Genomic DNA, 24,459 nt, shown 5'->3' with positions numbered 1-24,459 from the left:
ATTGGAAATTCGCTGGCATAGGTTTCTAAATTTTGTGCTGGGTTCTCCAGGACGCTTATTTAGTGCAGCTCTATTTGGGAACTTTTCAAAATCTGGATCTGCTTTTTCGATTAATTGCCAAGGCTGCTACACAACATGTTTATGAATAGCTAGTGTGGCACTGAGCAGTGAAGGCGTTCAGTGGGATCTACAGATTTATTTACAGCGATTATTGGTTTGTTTCCACCCATCTGGGTTCTTTTTTTATGTTGCCATTTCCATTAGCAATTTGGACCTTACCTCTCCCAGTGGCCGAGCTTAGATACACCAGCTGTTGTCTGAAATACATGGTGGGAGCTCCATCTCTGCTAGTGTTCCCAAGTCCTAGAAGACTGGCACAGAGGCATTCAATTATAAAAATCTCCTAAACACCAGCTAGCCAATGATAATAGATTCCGCAGAATGCATGATTGCGCTCCAGCAAATAGAACATTTTTTCAACTAAAAATAGCAGAAATTACAGCCCAGGGAAATCAAAATTATACATACAAAGAATTTCATGTTTGCCACATAATTACATGAAGTGTTGCCACTTCTAACAATTGGATTTCTGAGGTCCTGAATGTATTTGTGACTCTATGTCTATTTCCATGTTGCCCCGATAAAAGTTATAATTTTCTATTAAAGACCCCACCTTCTCTTGTACCGGTACAGCTATATCTATATTTTTGTGTCGTAGTGTGAAAGTGTGTTAGAGCAAACCCAGGTACATGTTATACTGTTTGCCTTGTGTTCTATAGAGGACACTTCTTAGTTCCAAGCAAAAACATGATAATGGGGCTGATGGCACATGGAAACTAATTAGGGCATATGCACTCCGAGTGTTGGCTATGTCACATCAGGCACCATAATGTACACCTTGAGAACAACCAGTGTAACTCACCAAATGACCCAAAGCCCTGCATTTAATCTAGTGAACCTGATACCAGTACATACAATCACAGGATTATCCACTTGGGTTTTATCTAGAAAGCCTTTAAAGAGAATGTTGCAACAGAGGGTCGTGTGCTTAGGCCAACATCTGTGAGTTTCAAGATGTCCAGTAACTCGATAGAAGGCCAACAATTATTACAAAGAATATAACTCAATTCATTGATTTTATCCAAGCCAGAGAGATGTGCCTGTATTAGCAACTCGCATTCTACATCACAAAACATAATCAGTAAAGTTATTGCTTGTATGGTTTGCACAAGAATCTTTTTCTAGCAAGGCTCACAGAAATTTTGGGTCAAAGCAGTTTATTTTTATTATTAGGCAGACAGCTCTTCAAGAAATTCCTTTGTCTTGAAATACAATAACTTTCAAAGCGGAAAGCATGTCATAAATCTCCAGTTCAGCGTTCAGGACAGAGAATGAAAAAGTTGCACTTCTTAAATATCTTAAGGCTTTTTATCACATATCAAAATGAAACAGTGAAACCTTTCTTAGTTATATCACCATCTGCTTTGGAATGATACTTTAAAGCCACGGTGATACTCAGTTCTTCGATTGATTAACATCAGTCACTAAAACCAACAACGATGTGAAACACAACTATACAGACCTGGTATAGCATAGAAATGTACCCCATATATTATATCTGTTCTCACTTCTGGAATGCAGATCAGTAAATTATTTTGTCACCATGGTTTTTACTGAAAGAATGTCTTTATCTAGGTCTGTCTTCAATCATTTTTGTAACAAAATGAGAAAGTTTGTCCTAATTCATCTAAAACAATCCACTGTTTTAATAACTGCATTAGCTTCTCTATCTTTCTCTCTTATATTTAGTGAGAATGTTTTGCCAATTAAATATTGAATGCGCAAAAAAGAGGTTTTGTTTGATGGGACACTCATCCCCTAGTAGATAGCCATTCCTGTATATAAAAATCAGTGAGTTCTGCCCGGTGGTTTCATGTTTCCAACATAGTCTGATTAAAAAGAAGGCACTTCCAGTAAACCGGAACATGTTTGGGTGTTTGCAGGTTGCCATGACAATGAAATGCTCTAAGGGCAAAATATCTTGGTACATACAAAGTATGGAAAGCACACAGCATGTGCAAAATAAGAGCCATCGCTGCATCATATTTGTGGTCAGTGTAGTTCGAAACATCTGTTATAAACACAGAGCGCGTTACTCGGAACAGTAAATCATGTTTTCCAACTAATTTAGGGATAATGAAAACACTTATTAGTATAGCTTCATAGAGTTACTGATTTACTAAACCAAACACTGGCTCGTTGTTCATACACATTTGCTTTTTTTCAGTATGGGAATGAGTCATGATGATCACCATCCATCTTGCGCTGGACGTTCACACATAATGTCCGGCGAGTGGGTGAAAGGAAGAAATCCAAGTGATCTGTCCTGGTCTACCTGCAGCCGCGACGAGCTGGAAAACTTTCTGAAGTAAGTGCTTCAGCTTCTGTGGGCATATATGAAGTTGGGTATACATATTTACTTTTATCTAGAGCACAGTAAGAAGCGTGTTAGTTTTTTATTTTTCCTCACGTGGAAGAATATAAAGTTTTTTTGTTTAATTGGTCCCGACAGGTGCTCCTTGCTTTTCCCCTCCATCGGAGGCATTGGGCTCAACTCACGCCTGCCATGGTTTACTGAACGTGTGGCGTCTCTTGGACTTTACCAATGAGGTGTAATTGGTTTCTTGCCACTGGCATCTTTGAATGCAGCAGTGGAATATTGCAGTTTATAGGAAAGATGCAACTAAGTAATAGTGTATTTAATAGAGAAATGGAGCAACTAAAGCAAATTCTGCTGATTTTGTACTTTGACTATTGTCATATTCAACCAGGAGAGCAACTCTTACTACACTATTCATTATGAAGGGCCAACACTAGCACTTTTCTTCAACAGGGACGGCTGAGCTGGTCCTGTATGATGCATAACGTAATGTCTAAGGAAGTTTTGAAGACATCTGATTTAACTATACTTTGTACAGAGCCAGCCAGGCAGGAGTTTGACCTTCATAATGTATAGTGAAGTGAAGAAGCTGAAACACAACTCTCTTGCAAAATCTCCCTTTAGAGAATATGCCCCATAGTGGTCTATAGCTAGGAAGATGAAGTATAGATTGAAAGGGACACTTTCCTCGTCAAGCACAGCATGTTGATATGTTATGAAGCAAGTTCAATTACATGCTTAAACCCTCCTCTGCGCAGGTCCAAGGTGAGCTCATGTCTTCTGGTTACCGACCCTCGTAGCCACCATGCTGTCAGGCTTCCACATAAGCTTCCAGGGATGCATTATAGCGCCAGTGAGCAGTGCCAGATTCTGTTTGGCAGCAACACCACATTCTGCAAGAACATGGAGGTGAGCGCATTGGTACCTTGAAGCCCAATAAAGTAGCAGGTGTCCACCGGCTTAATCACAGTCTTCCCATTCATGGTAGTAGAATGTAGTAATATCAGTGTATAAATACATGTTCTGGTCTGCTAACATCAGTCTAAATAATACATGTAATTTGGGGTTAAGAAATCATAATAGATTCACTATACTTCACATTAGTTTTAACTTGTAATTGTGGATTTAAAGGATAGCAAAACATTCTAATATTAGGTGTAGACAAATTTGATAATGAGGAAAAGTCAGAAAGTGCATTCCTTACTAAGCACTAAGACTATGTAAGTCTCTGCTGCAACCAGGATCACAAGATCCCTTATATCTGCTGATCTAGAGTCTGGCATCCAGGAGATGAGAATGCAGACGTTACATATAAAGTCATATCTTGCACCTTCATTCTGCCAGAGTAAGATGGAGAAGGGACGGAGGTCCCTATGCTCTATAACACTGGACTACGGTGAATTAGGATACTGAAGAGGGGTGACAAGAGAAGCCAAAGGTCCCAATAATATCCATTAATGGCACCCTGCAACCTAGAGCAGCGATTGCCTCTGGCAGCCCTCCGTAGTTCCCAAATCACAGCTCTTCTCCCGTAGTAAATGGCCTTCCCTTCAGTTAAAATAATACTCATGTGCTCGATGAACCCGATGGCTCTGCTGTTGCTCTAAATCTCTGAAGCATCAGGGTTAAATGCTGGATGCTGTAACAAAACTGAATACCCGTTTTTTTGTTTTTTTTTGTTGGTCTTTGTAGCTGCAGAAACACATAGATAGAGTTACTTGCTTTTGTGTAATTGTTTCCTGCAATGTGCTTTGCATTTAAACTCCCACGTCACAGGCTGATGTGCCACGGGGTTCTGCCATTTACTAATGTGCAAAGCTCAGCAGCCGTTTAAAGAGAAATTGTCAAGACAAGCAATTTTATTCTTTTTTGCCCTCTATGTCTACGCGGATTCTTTTTAGGTTTTATTAAAGAAACACATTATTTTTCCATAGGAATGATGACATTGATTGTAATCAGCAACTTGATTTAAATAGTAGATCACCTGTGTAACCCAAGGTTGACTATTACATTTAAATACTGATATGGTCTTCTGTTGCTGATTTATGTACATCATTTAAACATGTATATACAGTAAGTGAAGATGTACTAGGTGCATAATACCTTTTGTCAGGGAGAGAAGTCTCCTCGGACAGCAGTAGCAGACACTGGAATATTCAAAATGCCCCCAAATGTGTATTTGCGTTGAATAACCTCCCAGTAGCAGTCTACAGTATATACAATTTTGTGTGTATTACATAAATGTCGATGCTTCTCCTTTAAATCCCCCCCTTCCAAATCCTAAATGATGTATGGTGATAGATCTACAGGGGCAGTAAATCACTTTGTGTGTATAACCCTATTTTAATGGTCTCAAGTATGACAAATTATAAAGTGCTCTAATTTGGAAATGGATTCAAAATCTGGTCCTTGGACACTCATCCAGAGAAAAATGCATCTCTAGATGAGCATGACAAATGGGAGAACAACCTCAAAAAGAGAAGGTAACTGGAAAGTCATGGCATGACCAGAACGCTTAATTGAAACCAAACTCTGTGGTAGACACACAATGCTAAAATACCCCACGCATTTCACATCGCATTATATACCTATTATATAATGCTACTGTTGGTGCTATTTAATGCTTACTGAACACAGGCATTCTTACACGGTTAACCGTATACATTCTAACCATTAATCTTTCACTGAACTCTTCCACTGATCACGCTCATAAAAAGAAACACGATGAAGGGTACTGGCAGTAAAGCCTTGTGTATTAGTGAACACATTTAATACTGGAGAGGTTTATAGTAAACAACAGTGTAATCTCTTCTTGCTCTGCTAGAATGAATAAACTAAAGCTGTGCAACTTGTTGTTTGAAAAGAAAACATTATTTTGAATGTTATTCCGAAAAGAACATTTGTCAGCATATACAGAATAAGGCAAAGTCTGCATTCATTAAAAGACAGCTGGCGAGCAGAGTGTTTTAATTACAGCTATTTATTTTTGGCCATATAAATGTTTGCTTTGTGATTTCAGCATCTCATGTGTGCCGGCCTTTGGTGCTTGGTGGAGGGAGACACTTCCTGCAAAACCAAACTGGACCCCCCACTTGACGGCACAGAGTGTGGCGCAGACAAGGTGAGCAGGTGTAGCGTTCATTTCTGTGAAGGTGATCTCCTGGAATATGAACAGTCCTTTTATTTGGGTTGGTTACATCCAGCCGGGAGCTGAAAGATTGTCCTCATTAGTTTGCACGTTTGCCTTCACACACACAAAAAAATGAATTGTGTAAAAGTGTGGACGTTGTGTGCGTAACATGTGCAAAAGTGTATTTCTGTCCAATTGAAATCAATCCAGATCACTACCTCTCCCAATAGTAATCCTCTCCGGCACGCTCTTTCTGACCTCGGTGCCAATTAACGTGTCTGTAGAATTCTCCAAGACAGCTTTGACGGGCTTTGCCTTCACCACGTAACCGATAGAACAGGCGCTCAATGAAACAAGTTAGAACAATGGATCTATAATTTCTTCTTTAATAAACCTGCTGATATCAGCAGGTTCCATGGCAAATCAGATTGAAATACATCCTTCCTAAACAACACATATGTAGACACATGCAAAGATAAAAAGAAGCCGGACAAAGTACAGCCAACCCGTGTGCACAGCTCATGGGAAGCCCTTGTATCAACATCAGCAGCCTACAGTATTTATGTATTCTTTCCAATAAAAAAAACAATGGCACACAAGGCAGAGTGCTGTTTATAATCTCCTGACTATTAGAAGAGTGGTAATAATCATGTAACTAATTAGGTAACTAAATCATTTTGTATACTTCCTTCATTGTAGTTACAGAGTAACAGTTTAGGGGTTAGAAGTGAGAAAGTGTGACTGGTATGAAACTAGTTTGAATATTTAGAGTCAAGTTTGGGACAAAGATCTAAATGTTTACTATGGAAACCAGTGGGATATTCTGATTGCTCACGTTAAGCACCTTACGCCCAAATTGGGCTTAGGGTGCCAACATGGCCCTCCCTGGCACAAATCACGCCTTTGTTACAAGAATGTGGCATGACACGGTTTTCTCATGAGCCCACCAATGGAAAAAGCCGTGAGGTGTGAAGTGAGTGGTCTTGTGTTGGACATTCAGATTCTATCTCAAAGAAGTTTGAACTTTGTTCGCAAAAGAATATATGCTTTGTCAGCACGTAATACCTAGCTAGATAGCCTCTTCCGTTTGCCATCTCTTTTTTAGCATTTAATGAACATATAACTTTAAGCATTTTTCAGCGTTATTTAAGTTTGAATTCATGAAGTGTTTTGTGTTTCAGTGGTGCAGAGCTGGAGAGTGCGTCAGTAAGACCCCAATCCCTCAGCACGTAGATGGAGACTGGAGTGCATGGAGTCCTTGGAGCATGTGCAGTCGTACATGTGCGACCGGAGTACGCTTTAGGCAGAGGAAATGTGATAATCCCCCGTGAGTATCCCTTTGTGTTGGACTCTGCAAAACTGCAGAGCATAACATCAAGAGGTTTGTATAACCTTGTCCAGTTCCCCAATATATGACACATTAAGACATCCAGGCCATAGCTGAATAGTTGAATTTATGGATATGCTCTATGTTCTCTTCTCTTTTTGCTGCCTATTCTTCTCTATTTTCTCCTATATGTTCTTTTCTTGCTTCTCCTACAGTCCCCAAACTATAGATGAAAAGTGATTCTCATGATCCAGAAGATTTCAATGCCGTCATGTCCTTCCTAGACTTCCTGGACATGCAAACGTTTTCTGTATTTCTGTTTTGTTCCTCCTTTTTATCTCCCTGCGTTTCTCGGTTTCTCAGACATTTAAAGCAGGGATTAAGTAGAGGATAGGCAGTTTCTGGACTCTGACAGCAACTGACGACAACTCTCATGATGCTTGGCAAGCTGAGTATTATGGGATGTTTAGTTCACAGCAGATGCAATGGAGTATGTGACATCCCAGAAGCTGACCGAGCCACATGTGAGTTGTAGTCCTCAGTGCTAGAATTGAAAGGGTAAATTCTGTGTGCTTGGATACTCAATGTGGGCTGATCGCTTTCTTTCTCAATTCCTCATCTTCCAGATGGCTGCATCATAAAAATAACAGAGATGTTTGCTCTCTGTATTTAGAGAAAATAAGGGCTTGCTGCTGGCAGCGTCACCCTCACACTTGTCAAAGCCAAGCCTGAAACAGGAAAATGAGGTGGTTTTTACGACCTTTCCAAGTACACACAGACTGTATCTTGTAACCGAACTGTGCTCGGAGCACAAATCGCATGCAGGTTGAACAGAGCTGCTTTCAGCCAAGCTGTGCGGGGTCACGTCCAGCTCAGCGCCGTTTGCCTGGAAGTAACTTTGTATTTTTTTTATCGCATGGTTATTCCTGAAGAGAATTCCTACTACGCTGTGTTTCAGGAGAGCGGAGCATAGTGTCCTGGCTTCACCTCTGGCAGATCCTGCAGAGACCACTGGAATGTCAAATGGGGTCAATCTGCGTTACATCTTGCTGTTATGAACGGAGTCTGCAATGAAACCTTTTCTTTTTTTCAGACTTGCACCTGTAACTGATGCAAAGTCATTATATTTCCAGTTCCCACTCCTTTGTGCCCATTGGGACCAGTACTAGGTTGTGGAAGTAATCCAGTGTCATAGTTCAGCAAATGTAATAAAGATTGCCATAACAAATGACAAAAGAGTTTGTAGGAACCTCTTATTATACTGTATGAACTGTTGGGTCCAGTCAATATGTGCACGGCATGTTTTCAAATACTGAGATAAACTTCTCCCCTTAGCTGAGAATAACTCCGGCATTGTGTTTAATGGACATCTCATGCAGTTTTATATTTTTTTCCATTTACAAAAACTAAATTAGTAATAATAAAATACATATTGTGACAGCAGAGAAAGACCCCTATCTGCACTTTTTCTCGCTACTGTAAAAAATATTTTTTTTGTAATTGGAAATTGGAAAAGTGTGCAACAAGAGGTCATAGCTGCCGACTGCTCTACCTCAGATATGTAGCGTTAGAACATTTACAGTGTAAGTCTGAGCACACGTTTACATTTGCAATTTACCATAAAACCATTTTTGAAGATAGCTGTACACTGAGGAAATAGCTCTGGGCTGGGCTCCTTATTATGATACTTGTAATTTTAAAACAAAATGTATAAATATAGAATTTTGTAAGTTCTGCTAATTAAAGCTATGATTAGTTTTAATCTTTAAATAAAGACTTAAATGATCTCTTAATCAGAACAAAAAAAAAGTTAAGTCTGGCTGCACACCATCTTTCTCCAGGGCCCTGAGATAATGTATTTTGAAGCTGTTTTCACAATTCCAGAGGACATATTAGTGTCAGCTGGATAAATCGTTTGACTCAGCACAGGGAGGGTGATTTCATGGCTAATTGAGTGAGGTCCTATGCATTCTGCATACAGTGTACAACATGGTCTTGGATGTTCATCTGCTGTACTGACTTATTGATGTGTCTATGTCATTTTAATTTAATCATTATTAGTATTTCTGAATTATAGTTTGCATCATTGCGGAAACATGTTTTAATTAGATGACTATAACTACATATTACTGTCCTGTAGTCCGGTCCGGCCCCTTCAAAAGGCGACCAAGCGTGAAAAGTTATAGCAGGCATTTTTGCCAACCAATCCATGACAAAAACATGAAAGACATTGGGGCACCAAAATGTGTTATATGTTGGGCACCGAGAACCTAGACCTGTAGTGGTGTGAGCATCAATGAAAAAGTTTACTGAAAACATTGCTGGAGTATGGATAGGGATCATTAATGATTCTTAACACGGTGCTAGTTGTGCTTGCCATCATAGCGGACTTGATTAGGCCCTCTTGGTCTATGATGTCCTTCTCCTGCAGCAAAGGTGTTTGCAAAGACGCAGGCAGACTCCATTTTTTGGCATATCATCAGCGATGGCAGATTGAGCATCTCACTTCCTGTCGTTTTGTTGTCACATGTTGCAGTCTGTAAGAGTGGAAGTTGCTTGTAAGGTGTTCGGATCCCACACTGCATCACCACTTGCTGGGGTACTGAAGCCAAAGGTGCTGTGCATCTTTGAAAGGCGGAGCACCAGGGTATGATGTCATATCCTGGCACTTAATAAGGGAGGGGCAGCTGGTAGGCATATCCTGGCCTAGGCCTAGGCAGCACCAAAGGTAAGTACGTCACTGCTTGTGACGGTGTTACCCCAGGGCTGTCTGTTACGAGCATCACATCTTGTTTGTATGGCATTTCTCTCTTCCGGGATCACTTGGGGTTTAGCCAAAGTGTTCCAGAAGTGGACCTCCTTGCTCTCTTGTGCCTAGAGGGATACCAACCATATGCCACGGACAAGGCCAATGAAGGGCCAAACGTACATCTGGGGTTATTGTTTCTCTTGTGCAGAGGAAATTTGCCTCCTCGCATTTCGGTACATGAATGCCATTTTGGGTAGATTAGATGGTTATATTGATGGAGATTTTTCCTCTTTAATGGCACAAGGGAGCTAAAATTTGAAATACTCCCAAGCGGGGATGCACCGTAGGACAGGCGGTGAAGCGGCTGTTCTTGCTGAGCATCTCAGCCAAATTTTTTTTGCCCCAGGGCCCCACCTGATCTTAATCTCCCCCTGCTGCTTAGGTGCTTGAAGTTGTGGAGTGTCAGACAGCTGCCCTCATATTGTTACCTTTATTCAGTTGTTGTTACAGTCAAGCGTAAGCTTGCTGGCACAGTGGCATTTACCTACGGCATAAGCAGGACATTTTGTAGGACTGATTTTACAAGGAATACAATGGTTCCAATGATGTAGATATCTGGATATAGAAAGGGCACCTTGCACTCAACATATGTATATTTTTCCAGTAACATTTTAAAGCTGTCCATATAGATGCGACATTAGTTGGTGTATTAGTTTCACTATGCCAAGACGGCATAAGAATGTAAAACTAGCACTGTAAGTTTCTCAATCGTATTGACTGCTTTCCTGAGACATCCAGGAAGCTTGAGACCAGTTACCAGTAGAAGTCTCTCTGTCAGATAGAACACCTACTTAGAAGACATGTGGTCTGTAACGGGCCATGAGGGTTTAACGTCTGAGCTTTCTCTCTGTTTGTGGCAGACCTGGTCCTGGAGGGAGAAGCTGCAGAGGTGCAAGCGTGGAGCATATCGTCTGTGAGAACTCCCCCTGTCCCAAGGGCACTTCAAGCTTCAGGGACCATCAGTGTCAGGCCCAAGAACGCAGCGGCAACAAGAAGAAAAGCCCCCTGACAGCTGTCATTATTGATGGTATATTTACGTTCACACCCTCCGTCGCACTAGTCTTTTCATTTTGGATTTTATATTTTTGGTTCCACTCCACTGACTTTCTCTTCATTTCTAAATGGGAGTTCTCTAACCACAGCTGCCACTCATTCGGTTGCCTTACCCAGCTTCTGTCCTCACATTTTCTCCTTGTGTTTCTCCTCTTTATTCTAACCCGATTCTTTCTTTCCCAGATAAGCCGTGTGAACTGTACTGTACGCCTGTGGGCAGTGATACTCCGATACTGGTATCAGACAAAGTACTGGACGGGACGCCTTGTGGTCCTTACGAGACAGATATCTGTGTTCATGGGAGGTGCCAGGTGAAGTAGCTCTCCATTTTAAAAATAAATAAATACTAGTATGCATATAGTTTTGGTGACATTAGTTCTGATGTAGGTCATATGAACATGCTAGTGACTCTTCATAGGTGTGTTTGTAAAATGAGGTGAAATTAGATTTTTATATACTTGCCAAGAAAAATAGTTTATTAGGTGTTAATCCCAGAGCCCGTATATCAATGATGTGACAAAATTACATTGGAAGCATCTGAGATTTTGTTCAGTACTCACTCACTTTATAGCCAAACAGTAATCCACATTATGTCCCCTGTCCAACCTTAATTTATTCCTCTTCTGTTTCCTTCACAAATTGATCATTCTCTTCAAACTTTTACAATGCAACATCACTTCCATGTCTCCTATATTCATTTCAGTATTTGCAGTTCTACCCCAATAATGTTGTGTTAACATACCAGAAACTTAGAATTTGACAGCAGGTTAGAAACTATATGCCATCTAGTCTGCCCATTGTTCCTGATGTAAAGACTTAAACCTTAATGAGTCCTTGATCTCGTCTTAGGTTCATGGAAATTAAATCTGTGATTTGAACTTATAATACCATTGTCTCTTTAAAGCACTTTAGTAGGTACTTAATGATTGCTCCATTCAAGCTATTACCAGTATCACCAACCATCGAAAATGTACGGCAGTGGGTACATATTCAGTGAGGCAAGAAGGAAATGCATAACTACACCACCCACAAGAGGGAGTGATTTTCCAGCAGACAAATTGAAATGGAAAACTAGTAATTTAAATAAGAACAGCCTGCTAGACATAAAGAAACAAGCCTCTTTTGAACTCGCATGACACTGTCTTCATTTATACAACAGAGTAATTAAATAACATATTTACAGTCTGCAAAAGGGAAAAAAACATTAACTGGACCACAGAGCCACGTCATTTTGGCCATGTTATTGTTTTACAAACATTTCACTAACTGTTTCACTGTGCCAAGAAAGCTGAATTCTACCCGTCCAAAGGGGTTAGCAAGAAGCAAGCTGCCAGCCTGCCTGTCATCAGCAAGGCTAATGCCGAGGCTGAGGCTTTTGTTGAAACCTCACTGCACTCAGTACCTCAGACGTTATCTCACGTTCTTATCAGGTGTGCTAACGCCTTGACCTCACTTTAGAATTATCTGGATCTGCCCGGTGTACCGGCATAACTCATCGAGGCAGAGCTGCCAGCACCTCGAGTGGTGGCTGGCTTTTCTGTTCATCAGGGTGAGAGCTAATGAGGACATTGTTTTAAAATGAAGTCTCATGAAACTGTTAATCAAGCATTTATATGGAGAGTTTCAGGGTAACATCTGGAGATGTTTATGTGAGAACTGCTTATATTGCTGAATCAGTGAATCTGGGACTGAATGTGGACTCGGGGACAATACACACGGAAGTGTGGTCATTGATGCTGTCTAGGTCCTCTCTTTGTTTCAAGCTTTGTCTATCTAACTGCAGACTTGACATCCTAAAATGAAACCTTGGGTTCTTGGGAAGGTAGCATGGGATAAGTCTCGCAATACGTTCAATGTCTGGAGGGAAGGTTGTCCTTTTTATGTGCTGATGAGCATTGAAAGCTGTTAATTATTAATATATAGTATTGCTGCTTTTTTCATAAGGCTACTACTTGTTTGTTTTTGTAGATTTTAGTAATGATTCCATATTGACCCATATCGTGGGATGCAGTAGGTTGAATATGTTTGTAGCGGTTTATTAAAGGACTGATACAGAATAGATAGTTTTCCTGGTTTTTGATCAGCAGGGTGATACTCAACATGGGCTCAGGCAAATGTTAGCTTGCCATCTGATAAAATTGATAAAGGACACTAGATGGACCCCCATGATTTTCAAAAGCTCAAAATGTATCTTAGGTTTTTTTAATACGTAATAATTTCATGCATGAGGGTAAGTGCCATATCATTTCCTTAGCCTCTGTGGGGTTGGTTCACTCATGGACCCCTAAAACAGTGTTTGCAGAATTAGGATAGACACTTAACTCCCATTGGGCTCTACGTGACATAATACCTCATTGTGTCATATAGAAAAGATGGAGAGCCTGTAAGGAACCGTACTTCCTCTCTTCCAAAACCCCAGCATTCAGAATGAGAATTTTAATTTGAAGACCTGTGCTGAGATGAAAGACACACTTTCATTTTCACAAAGTTCAATGCAAGTGCTTTCCTGTAGTTCCTATACATTGTCTTAACTATTTCCTTAAATACTCTGACACAACATAAAAGTGTCATGTTAATACACATAACATTCCCCTACAGCTGGAGTCATTTCCCTGTAGTCAGGATTATATCCCGGTCTCATCTTTTAACTGACAGCCTGCTTGTCTCGCGCTGTCCTCTTGGACAAAACTTTGATACAAAACCTAATTCAAGTTCTGAATAGCATTTACAACCTTATCCACGCTACTACAGCTAATCAAATTCTACCATCTTCCTCAGAGCTTCAGCTTCAAAATCTGTGCCCGTGAATAGTCTGCATTATGTAGGTTTCTTATATGAAGCCTTTTTTTTCTAACCTACATAAATTGTGAAGGACCATCAAAGGCCAGGGTGTTGATACCTGACAAAACATGACCTTGTCACATTTTAATTTCAGTAGATTTGATTATATTTCATTTAGATCAGAGTTTGTTAAAATGAATGCTTGTTAGAGGCTTTCATCTGTTTTTGATTTTTATTAGTATTTTTTTTTTTTTTTTAATATAGAAGAACAAACATGAACAATGCACATTGTACTAGAACATTAGAATTAGGAAAAAGACTGAGTATTACAAAACAAGCAGCACGTTCCTGCCAAGTGACAAGACTAAATACTAATTTCCAGAATTTGACTCTGATGGATTTCCACTCTAGAGCGTGGCCAAGAATAGATCAGTTCTTCATGATGGCCCACAAAGATCTAGTTACCTATCCTTTCAAAGCAATAGTAAACGTTATTAGAAAACTGCTGTATTATTACATTGTTTTCTCGCTTATTAAGGATGCAAATTTATAAAGGTCCATACTCTGGAGCTCACGTCCTCCTCTCCAGCGTGGTCCAGGGAGCCTAGCTTGTGGGCTCCGCATTCTATTGGTTGCACTGGATTTGTCATAGGTATATTGTTTTATATACACAGAAATTGTTGGTTATATGTTGTGTTGTATTATGTCAGTATTCTTTTTAATCATCAAAACACTCTTCTCCTGGTCACTAGAGTACCAAGGGTTATGTGCTTAGCTAATTAGTGTTAGGTGAAGGAGTGTGTTGAAAAATGTACATGGTTTTCCACTAAATGGGACATTTGCATTCGTTGCCTTTAGCCGTGTATTGCTGGAAATAAGCCTAAATTTTGCGGCCTTTTTGGGAGTATGTGGCTTCTATATGGGAGTACAACACTATTTTTGGCCTCTGCACCTATGCAGTGATGTTGCATGCTGTATCGCGTTTCAGGTCACAAGAAGCAATAGTATAAGATTATCGTGGGTAGGTAAGTATTTATTTTTAGGAGAAAAGTAAGTAAGAAATTCAAATGACTTGAAGCATTAAGTATGATATTACTTAGGTATCCTGCATGTGGAAGATGCAAAAATAAAATAATAATAATAATAATAATGTGTTTTTGATATTTTTTAATCGTTCACCATGGTTTTATTGTAACTCCGGTCATCAAATGATGGAGTAAAATAAATTGTATTGTATTTCAGTCAGTTTGCTCCTTTTGGAGTGCCAATAGCAAAAACAAAATATATAAATCCAAAAAGGTTGTATGAACAGTTTTTTTTTATGATCGGTTGCTAAATATATGCTGTTTAATTTGGATTGGCATAGTGAAACATGAATTAATGTATATGTTTCACTTGTACAATGGGATATCTGTGGATCAATACCTTTTTCCCGCATATATGACATCAATTACATTAGAACTCGTTCTGCAATGGCAGACTTTAAAAAAAAACAAAAAAAACGCTAAAGTGGTTGTTAAGGAACCATTTCATATTATTAATCCCTCAAAATGGAGAATGAGTCCCTGGAGAACATCTGGCATCCATAAGGGTAAATCACCCAGCAAGACAGTTTAATACAGAAACATATGGGAGACATTAAGAAATACGTCAACTCACAGTGATGTTTCTGGCATTTTTTTCCCCAAAGTTGTTGTAAAAACCCACTAACAAAACTGATAATGTTTTGCTTAATTCCTAATATACGATGTGATATTTCTTAACACATTCAGTGCCAGTGTTTTTTTTTGTTTTTTTTTTAAAAGATGACTTATAGGCATTTCTGTAGAATAGTAAAAATATGGATAATCATAAATTATTTTTCCTGTAATGTAGTAAAATGTAAACCTCAGACGTATTTGATTTTTTTAGGCAGGGTTTTGATATTAAGACCAATGAATAATTCTTGTATGTGAATGTTCTGTTTTCCACCTTGAACAAAGTAAAAGGGAAGCTTCCGATCCCAAGTCTTTTTTGGTGGATGTAAGTTGGAGACAGGTTGGGTACCTGCTGACATTACAAACAAATTGGTAGGGAGAGCAACCACATGTGCAATTATTATTATTTACTGTTTTATATAGCGGTATCATATTCTTCAGCTCTGTACAGTAGGTAAACAGGACATAACAATTAGTGCGTAAGATGACAAAGTGACCTACAGAAACAAGTGGTAATGAGGGTCCTGCTCAGGTGAGCTTATACGTTCTGCTGCGCATACACCAAGCTTTCTCTCCTTTCACAACCTCGTTATCGAGGTGAATGTATCTCAGAACCCTACTATATGATGTCAGGCTAATAGGCTGATTCTATAGACTGTAACTAGATTCTTATATAAGTGGTCATGTATGTGCCTGTAAGAAATGCAAAGTTATGGGATTAATCATGTCCCACCCTCTTGCATTTTTATAATAATCTATGTGTAGATAGCCGTGAATATAACACCTTTCATATCACATGAAAGAAAAGGGTCAGGCCACTTCTCCCCAATCTATGCATTAGTCAGCAATTTGCGTTCCGAGGTATATAGCTGTATAAGTGTACCTTATCATTATTAGGTAAGAGGTTCACTTCGACTTCACATCAAATTCCCAATACCACTCGTATTCTGGGTTAATGCAAATGCCACATGACTTCATAAGAATAAAAAATATTTCCATATATATTTATTCTGCATTGATAATTACAGCCTGGCAAGTATTACAATTTATTAAGTCTTTCAGTTTGCCGAGGTCTACCTCACATGTCGTCCTGACACATAATTCCCCTGAAAAATCAATACAAATGACACCTATTAGCCTATGGCTCTAATTACTTTGCAAATCACTTTGTTGGCTCTCGGCTTGTCTGTCTCTGTAAGAGAGTGCATAGCTATATTGCACGACCACAAAGCATTATTCATTGCTAATATAGTGGGTAGTAACGTTATTATTTTAAATGTTTTATTTTACAGAAGGCATTGTCGTATTTCTTTGGTCTGTGCGCAAATACATTTTATTCATGTATATTATCTAAAATATAATTGATTCCCTAACACTGTCATTTTTTTCCACTTCTTCTGCTGTTTTTCTCTGCGGTGGTTTAGTACAAGACTCTAATTAGACACAGTGAGAAAATTCCTGCTATACTTTGCTTACAGTACCTGGTGCACCTTACTGGACTAGGCTTGGCATCTTAGAGCTAACAGAAGTAGTGTTATAAGACTACAGGTGGCATTTCTTGGCAAATTACCCTTGCTCATATATTAAGCCTTATGGCATCCTCAAATGGGTTAGAGAATATCTATATTTCATAAACATAACAACTGTCAGATGGACTGAGTTAAGGTTGGACTAGATGAGCTGAAAGTTCTTATCTGCTATCACGTTCTACGATTTAAATGTTCCTATGTATCCTGCAATACGATAAAGAAAATTTAACAAGGAACATAGCAGCACGATTATTCTACAGAGTATTTCCATCTTCTTATGACTATTACTATGATGTTATATTTCATCAGATTTTGTTTGCCACCTATATTCTGAAGGGACTTGCCCACTATGTTGTCACATGTCTCCTTGAGGAAAGTAAATGCAATTCATATGTTTTGTCTCCTTTTAGAAAATCGGCTGTAATGGGATCATTGGCTCTTTCGCCAAAGAAGATCGTTGTGGGATCTGCAACGGAGATGGAAAGACTTGTAAGGTGGTGAAAGGTGACTTTAACCTCACCAAAGGAATGGGTGAGTGCACCGTGGTGGAGCTTATCATCAAGCCAACTAACTGAACTTAATAGTCCATCAATCATCATGTAACAAGTGACTCACAACTCCAGTAATGGGTGAGGAGGCCATGACACATCAACGTGTGTTATTAAACCATTTCTAAATGACTGTCTAGGGACATGCTCAATAATAACCCACCTTGTAGAATGTCTGCACCCTCCATGACAACTTCATAAAATGTTTTCAATAAGACCATTAAAAATAGCTTGTGTTCTGGAATTGGAGAATTTTTCCACTCTGTACTGAGAATTTCCCCTGTTTAGATAACAAATAACTTAGAGAGCTGATTATAGGCAATTATGTGTATTCACTGCACTAGCTGATTTGGAGCTCGTTCCATGGAGTAGATTATATATATATATCTACAGTATGTATCGTTAATAGCATTCTACCTTGCTATAACCCTCACTGGAAAAGCTGCACTGCACCAGCATTCATTCTAGTGGCTGACGTCCATATCACCTATTATACCAGGTATCTTACCAATATGATGGTTAAGCATGATATGAGTTAAATTCACAGGATGGCCACTGGGTTGTCCATCCCTGGTGCTGAAAATGTCACTGTAGAGCCTCTGATTGTTACAATGTTGTCTTATGACTTGTTTGTATTCCCCAGTTAACAGTAGTCATTGTAAGAAGGTTTCTACATGTGTCTTGACAAAGCCAAAGACTGCCCCCAAGTGTTTCACATGTAAGATCAGTGTGGACCTCGTGTGTTCTCCCTCGCTGACTAGCATATCCGTGGTGTTTGGTTGGTGTTTCCTTAGGAGTTATGTCATCCTTACTTACCCAAAACATATATGTATTCTTCCACATCTTGAGCACAGTTAACCCCTTCACTGCTTGACATGAAGGCCTTATATTCTCTTATTTTAAAGTAAAACTGAAAAAGTAGTAGATGAACCAAGGCAGATCAACTTTGCACAGAAGGAAGGAGAACTTAACATGTCTGTTAGTCCAACCAGCAGAGCTAAGAAGAAAATGTAGGTTAGCCTGGATTTATCGGAAGGTGACATGATGGAGTACACATGTTATTGCATGTTTTCCCACATGTGAGATAATTGCTGAATATTTGATACACATTGTAATTGCAATCATGTGTGGGTAGATTTGTAAGAGGTCTGGACCGATGCCCAGAGAAAAGTTAAGAGGTCTCCTGACTAAAAAAAAAAATGACCCCATGCTGAGGCATAATACCTCTGGCTACCCCTCTTCTTAGTGGATCAAGATATTCCCCTCACCGTGCACACAACCTTAATCAGCAATTATTAGATCAGCAAAGATGTCATGCCTGATACATGCCAATAGCTTACAGTCTTGAATTAAGCGTATACTGTACATAGAGCTTGTTTACCAAAAATGTGGCATTCCAGTCGGCATTGAAGGGGTTAATCAATGAATGTGTTACAGGGATTTATCAAAGTCTTGTTTCTAATTCTAAATGAGATTATATAGTTATTGGGACAATGTTTGCCAACCTCAAGCATATAGTCTATCTATGAAGAAATACACTACCATTTGTACAAACTGGGTCCCGTAGATACGTTGGTCAATATTAACTTTTATTTTATATAGAGCCAACAATTTAAATGCCGCTGCTTACAATACATACATTCAAAGTGTTTGACAAAACTAGAATTGACAGACTAAGACAAACCGTACATTAGGTAAACAGGGCCCTGCTCACAAGCTGTGGTTTACTTTGATAAATGATCCTTCTGTGTGGGGCTAAAGGTATACCTTAGAAAGGGGATTGTATGAGATCTGCGGTGGGGCTTCTCCTGTTTCCTTATATTCCTGGCCTCTCATGGTAGCCCCAGTGCACCACAGGCCAGCGCGTTATATACTTTGTGTTAAAGACTCGGCCATGATGTCATCCTGAGCAGAAACCAAGATCTGGCTTGTCTGAGGTTTCCCCTTCAGCTTTATATCACACGCTCCCATCTCTTGGGGCCAGCGTCCTACAAGGTCATCTCTCGCATGACAGATGATAAAGTGTCAGAGAACTTGGCATGAGAACAAGGTAAGCACCATCCTGCCAAACCCAACATCCACAGACTGTTTACAGTGTAGCCGCTCACACGTTTGCTTAGTAAAGTCTTTGTCGTGTATTTGTTCCAGCAGCACCAGATCTTGGGTTTGCTCAGGCTGACATTCAATTTCTTATGTGTTTATCGTCTCAATGTGGTGTCTTTTAAATGGTTTTATATCGAACAATCCTAAGGAATTGTTGCTTTCCTCTGCATGTTATTTCAGTGGATAGCTCTGCCTTTTTCCAGATTTGGAGTGTTTGGCTTTCAACAAACTTTTTCTTTGGAGTGTCTGTTAAACTGTTAAAGGTGGTGGAGATAAGGGCTTTGGTTGTTGCGTGTCATGTGCAGATTCCATGCATTTCAATGTCCTGGTCTGTCCCAAGCAGACAGTCCTGTTTCCCAAACACTGCATCTCTTTTTTCGCTTTCTTCTCCTCCTTACCTGTTTCCCATTATTCTGTCATCTTTACAAAATATACCTATTTCATTAAACATTGCCTTTTACCAATTCTAGACTGTACCTGCCTTCACAGGTTATATTGAAGCGACTGTGATCCCTGCAGGAGCCAGAAGAATCCGAGTAGTAGAGGATAAGCCAGCACACAGCTTTTTGGGTAATTTTCCATGTGCATGCCCAACCTGGAGCTCCTTATGACACAAAGTCTGAATAAGCTGGGTTATTTGTTACTATTGAAGAACATTGAGCCACAATTGTGTGTCTAGCAAGTGAGAGAGACGGCTATGTGCTGGGAATTGGAAAGGGTGTTTCAGTTTGGCCCAGAAGGCACCTAGTTAATAACATGTGTTCGAGAAAGGGTTTGGAAGATAAGAAGTTTTATTCTGGGCTATTTTCAGTCCAGCTTGCTCCAAAGTCTGAGGGTTGCCAGAAGTGTCACTCTAGTGATGACAAGAGAGCTGACCAGAAATTTACCTTCATATTATATTCCAAATATAGCAAAATGGCTGGGAATTTTAACCTCTTAGAATTTGATTTTAAAATTTCATTGGATCTTACAATCATACGGTCATTTATAATGTCACATGACAGATGTTGTACAGAACTTTGTCAAGTAACAGATATGATTACCACATGGCACTTCTTATCTTTTTGGAACCTGATAATTATGTAGTATAATTATCGTATAAGAAAGTTGGGAAGATAAGAGTTTTTTGATAGATTGGAATACCACTGGGCCAAGGGGCAGGTGTCGGATATCCAAACAAAACAAAGGCAAACTATCTTTTCTTTGCTGACCTTCATGTCTTACCGATTCAGACGACTTTCCTGTGACATGTTACTCAGTAATACATATGGCAGCCGTGCTGGAGTGCCAGATCTCTGTATATGCGAGTACACTGGCACTAGGACCAGCTTGTCCCAGCTTTTACAGCTTTGCAACTGAGTTTAAACCCAGCATCTGGGTGAGGTGCCAAGTACAGCAAGGCATCCCCGAACCAGAAATTAGGATGTTATTTATGTCTGTTTATAAAACGTCCCATTACTGCGTACTGCTTGACATAGAATGGGCCTGGGCAACGCTGTTACTTACTTTAACTCAAAAACTACAGGATAACATTAATGGTTTCTGTTTATTACCCCCCCCATCTGATCAAATGTCCCCATGTCAAGATTTGCAGTCTCCCGTTTCATATGTTATACACACCCATTATCACGTAATTGCTTTTAATTTTGATTACACTCATTTCTAATTACAGTCATTTTTTACGGATGTTAGATGTTTCCTACACCTAATATAGCTGAATAGATTAAAGGGAAATTTGCAGTAGGATGGCCAGGGCAGGGGAGGGTATTTAGAGAACACGATGGGTTGCGAGATGGGGTATAAATCACTCTTGGTAGTTGTAGTGGAAGACAGATCAGTGATATTTTATACTATTAACGGAATGTAGACGGTACACAAAATGTTTAGAGGGAATATTTTGGGGGGGAGGGAGAACATCCATATTATGTGATATATATATATATAATGGCCTTTTCTCGGTGGGGATTGTCTTTTGCATGGCTTAACGTAAGGTCCAATCAGAGTGCACGTTGGAGCTGCATGTATGTTGTATATGTCATACATAACTGTTAATTGCCCCTCACTGGGAGGCTATAGCTGATTCTGATAGTTCTGTCCAATGCCTTCTAGAAGTAGTAGAAAGGGCAGACTAGGTGGGCCAAGCACGTCTTATCTTGTATGGTTTAATGTACAAAACAGCTGAATTAAACAATGCATTTTTATCCTGACAATCTGCCTTATACTGACTTGGAAATGTATAACTTATGAGAATAGTCCTTCCTCCCTCCTGTTGCATAGAGGCCAGGATCACCTTGGACAGAGATGGTGTGTTGTGTTTTCAGTTTGAGGCTTTATGGACTGAAGGACAGGAAGCAGCTAGGAGGTGTTGGACGTGGAGTTAAAATGCAGCGTCTGAGAGAAGCTCTGCGATTGCACTGTGAGGGCCATATATTGGCATTGGATGGAAGGGAAGTAAGGAGAACAAGTCGTAATATATATCCCCTCCCACAACGGCAGAAGAAATGTGTGCGGGCACTAATAATTCTCAACCCACTGATTTCTCTAGTGGCAGTAGCCAAAGAAAACACAATGTTTGCTAAGGAACAAGTGAAGGATATTAGAACGTAATTTGACGCTTGTATCCGTCCCAGCTCTTGGATGTTGTGCATAAGCACATGGACTCAAGGTAGCTGAAAAAGGAAAGAACTTGGCAGGGAACAGGGTGGAAAAAACGGCAAAATGAGAAAAGAAAATGTGGGAATTTGAAAGTATACTCAGGAGCACAGGAGAGAGAGAGGGGGGATTAGAGAGAAATGGCAGGGTGCATTGAGGAACCTGGAGCTGTGAGAAGAATACAGTACTTTATTGTCATTGTACAGCATGGAAAATATGTCTTGTAGGTCCTAGACAGGAAACAATAGGGTGTGCTCAAATGTCTTAAGGGACAAGTAGTGATATGCATTTTGGATTTAACTCTTTCAGCACTCAAAGATTCAATCAAGAAATCCATTAATAGTGACTGGAAAATTGAGCTTCCAGGGGAATTCCAAATCGCAGGCACTACCATCCGCTATGTGCGAAGGGGATTGTGGGAGAAGATATCTGCCAAGGGGCCGACTAAAACACCTCTGCATCTTATGGTAATTTTTACTTTCATCATGACAAACAGTGCAGGAGAGAACTGACAACATGCACACATGTCCACATAGAACACGGAAACTCTGCAAAATCTATGAATGGAGAGGGTACAGTATCCACGCAGAGCTGTTTTAAAGCGTTGCAAAGGAAGAAACCAGATCGTGAGCTTTTGAGGCCTCAGTATAAAAGAGGTACATCAGGGAGACAGTGAGTTCTGAGGTTTACTTGCATGGTCCACACAGACCAGTAGAAGGAGTTTGAAGCAATAGTTAGAATATCCTGATCAAAGTTCTAAAATGAAGCAATTGCCATAGAAGCCAAAGAAGATTATCTTCGCAGTTAGCGCGGTTATTATCAGTTTTTAGATTTTGTTTCGAACAACATTGTTGATCCATTGCACACTGCCACAGGCAAATTGTGGTATGTACTTCTGGGCAAAGCTTGATTAATCCTTTAACTAAATAGACTTTGCTTGGCAATTAATCGCAAGCCGGCCTTTATTTTACACTGAGGGCTGCTGTATTGTAAATTAACTGAAACAAATCAGGTATTTAGACAACTACCTGCTAAGAGGTTTGGTCTTCTCTGGAAGCAATCGTTTAATCCTGAGAATATTTATAGCCTTTACACGTCCTAATCATGGTTCATGGTCTCTGGGTGTTCTCCCCATTAAAGTTTGTTTTTTCATGCTGGAAAGGTTCTGCTGTTTCATGACCAGAACTATGGAATCCATTATGAGTATACCATCCCAGTGAACCACTCCATGGAGCAGAAACCTGAGCCAGAGAGACAGCCGGATCCCCTATACATGTGGACGCACAGTAGCTGGGAAGGATGTAGCGTGCAGTGTGGGGGAGGTGAGTTTATTGACTACTATATTTACCTTGTTATGTCATGTTACACACGGGTATAGCCGGTAATGTCAAATGTAGAACATTGCAGTTTTGGCAGCCTTTGTAAAGTAAATGAATCCCATGACTGTAAACCAAAATAATCTCCATAATAATTACACAGGTTCAGGAACGGATTTGGTATTTTTTGGAAATGTTAAATCTTCACATCATGCCAACATAATCAGGAAATCATATTTCAGAAGAAATGTGTCATTGGCACTTACAGCACGCAGATGTTACTGTCCTTGCTGGGAGAGCAGGAGGCTTTAGAAGGAACTCATGCCACAGGAGCCCACATGGGATATTGGGGGCTATTCACTAAAGCAAGAGGTTGAAGGAAAGTTGTGGCTTCAACTCACTAGTATCACAAGCTACAAAAATGCAAAAGTAAATGAGTGACATTTCTTACATTGTACTATCACAGTACTACTATGTGCAGGTCTGGCTTAACCTTTCTTGTAGCAGAAAGTTATCCCGGTATAAGAGTGCATCTGTCTAGATCCAACACGCATTTACACGTCATAAATATGAGCTGACATTCATGTTGCATGTATGTTTATGGACGTAGAGAATTTAGAACTTGTGGAAACCGCAGTTCGGAAGTTCCTTGTTAGAAGCAGCATATATATAAAGAATGGTTTGTAAATAATGCTTTAGGATCTGCCTCAATTTAACATTTACTGGTAGCTCCAGATTATTAAAATTGTTAGTAATTTTTTCTCTGAAGGGCTTTCATACCAAGCATCTGCTTTGTGTCACAATCTCTCCTACTTTTACGTTTGATTAGGTGAACGAAGAACCCTTGTTTCGTGCACAAAGATTGTGAATAAAACCATGGTAATCGTGAACGAGAGCCTGTGTCAACACGTTTCCCGGCCTTTTCCACAGGTCCGAAAATGCAACATGCATCCATGTCAGTCCAGGTGGGTGATGTCTGTGGCAATACAGTGCAGAGGCTTTGCAATGTTCCCAGACCAGAGGCGGCCATGACATGTGAACGCAACATTAATCAGGAATATCCGTTAGCATTTG

At 39.8% G+C, this 24,459-nt stretch overlaps 1 protein-coding gene across 1 annotated transcript in view; it reads left to right on the top strand.

The window, feature by feature from the left end:
* ADAMTS17 (ADAM metallopeptidase with thrombospondin type 1 motif 17) overlaps positions 1-24,459 on the top strand; it is an 84,911-nt gene that overhangs the window by 43,444 nt on the left and 17,008 nt on the right. The window contains exons 10-21 of the mRNA XM_053463779.1: positions 2,288-2,428; positions 3,199-3,349; positions 5,460-5,561; positions 6,752-6,897; positions 10,567-10,733; positions 10,943-11,070; positions 17,177-17,297; positions 17,958-18,032; positions 19,907-19,987; positions 22,379-22,536; positions 23,232-23,391; positions 24,215-24,350. Of these exons, the coding sequence (XP_053319754.1) occupies positions 2,288-2,428; positions 3,199-3,349; positions 5,460-5,561; positions 6,752-6,897; positions 10,567-10,733; positions 10,943-11,070; positions 17,177-17,297; positions 17,958-18,032; positions 19,907-19,987; positions 22,379-22,536; positions 23,232-23,391; positions 24,215-24,350 (1,566 nt within the window). The remainder of the gene's footprint in view (positions 1-2,287; positions 2,429-3,198; positions 3,350-5,459; positions 5,562-6,751; positions 6,898-10,566; positions 10,734-10,942; positions 11,071-17,176; positions 17,298-17,957; positions 18,033-19,906; positions 19,988-22,378; positions 22,537-23,231; positions 23,392-24,214; positions 24,351-24,459) is intronic.

This window comes from Spea bombifrons, chromosome 4, assembly GCF_027358695.1.
Source record: "Spea bombifrons isolate aSpeBom1 chromosome 4, aSpeBom1.2.pri, whole genome shotgun sequence".
In the NCBI taxonomy this organism is placed as follows: Eukaryota; Metazoa; Chordata; class Amphibia; order Anura; family Pelobatidae; genus Spea; species Spea bombifrons.
This window is presented reverse-complemented; position numbering and strand designations above follow the sequence as displayed.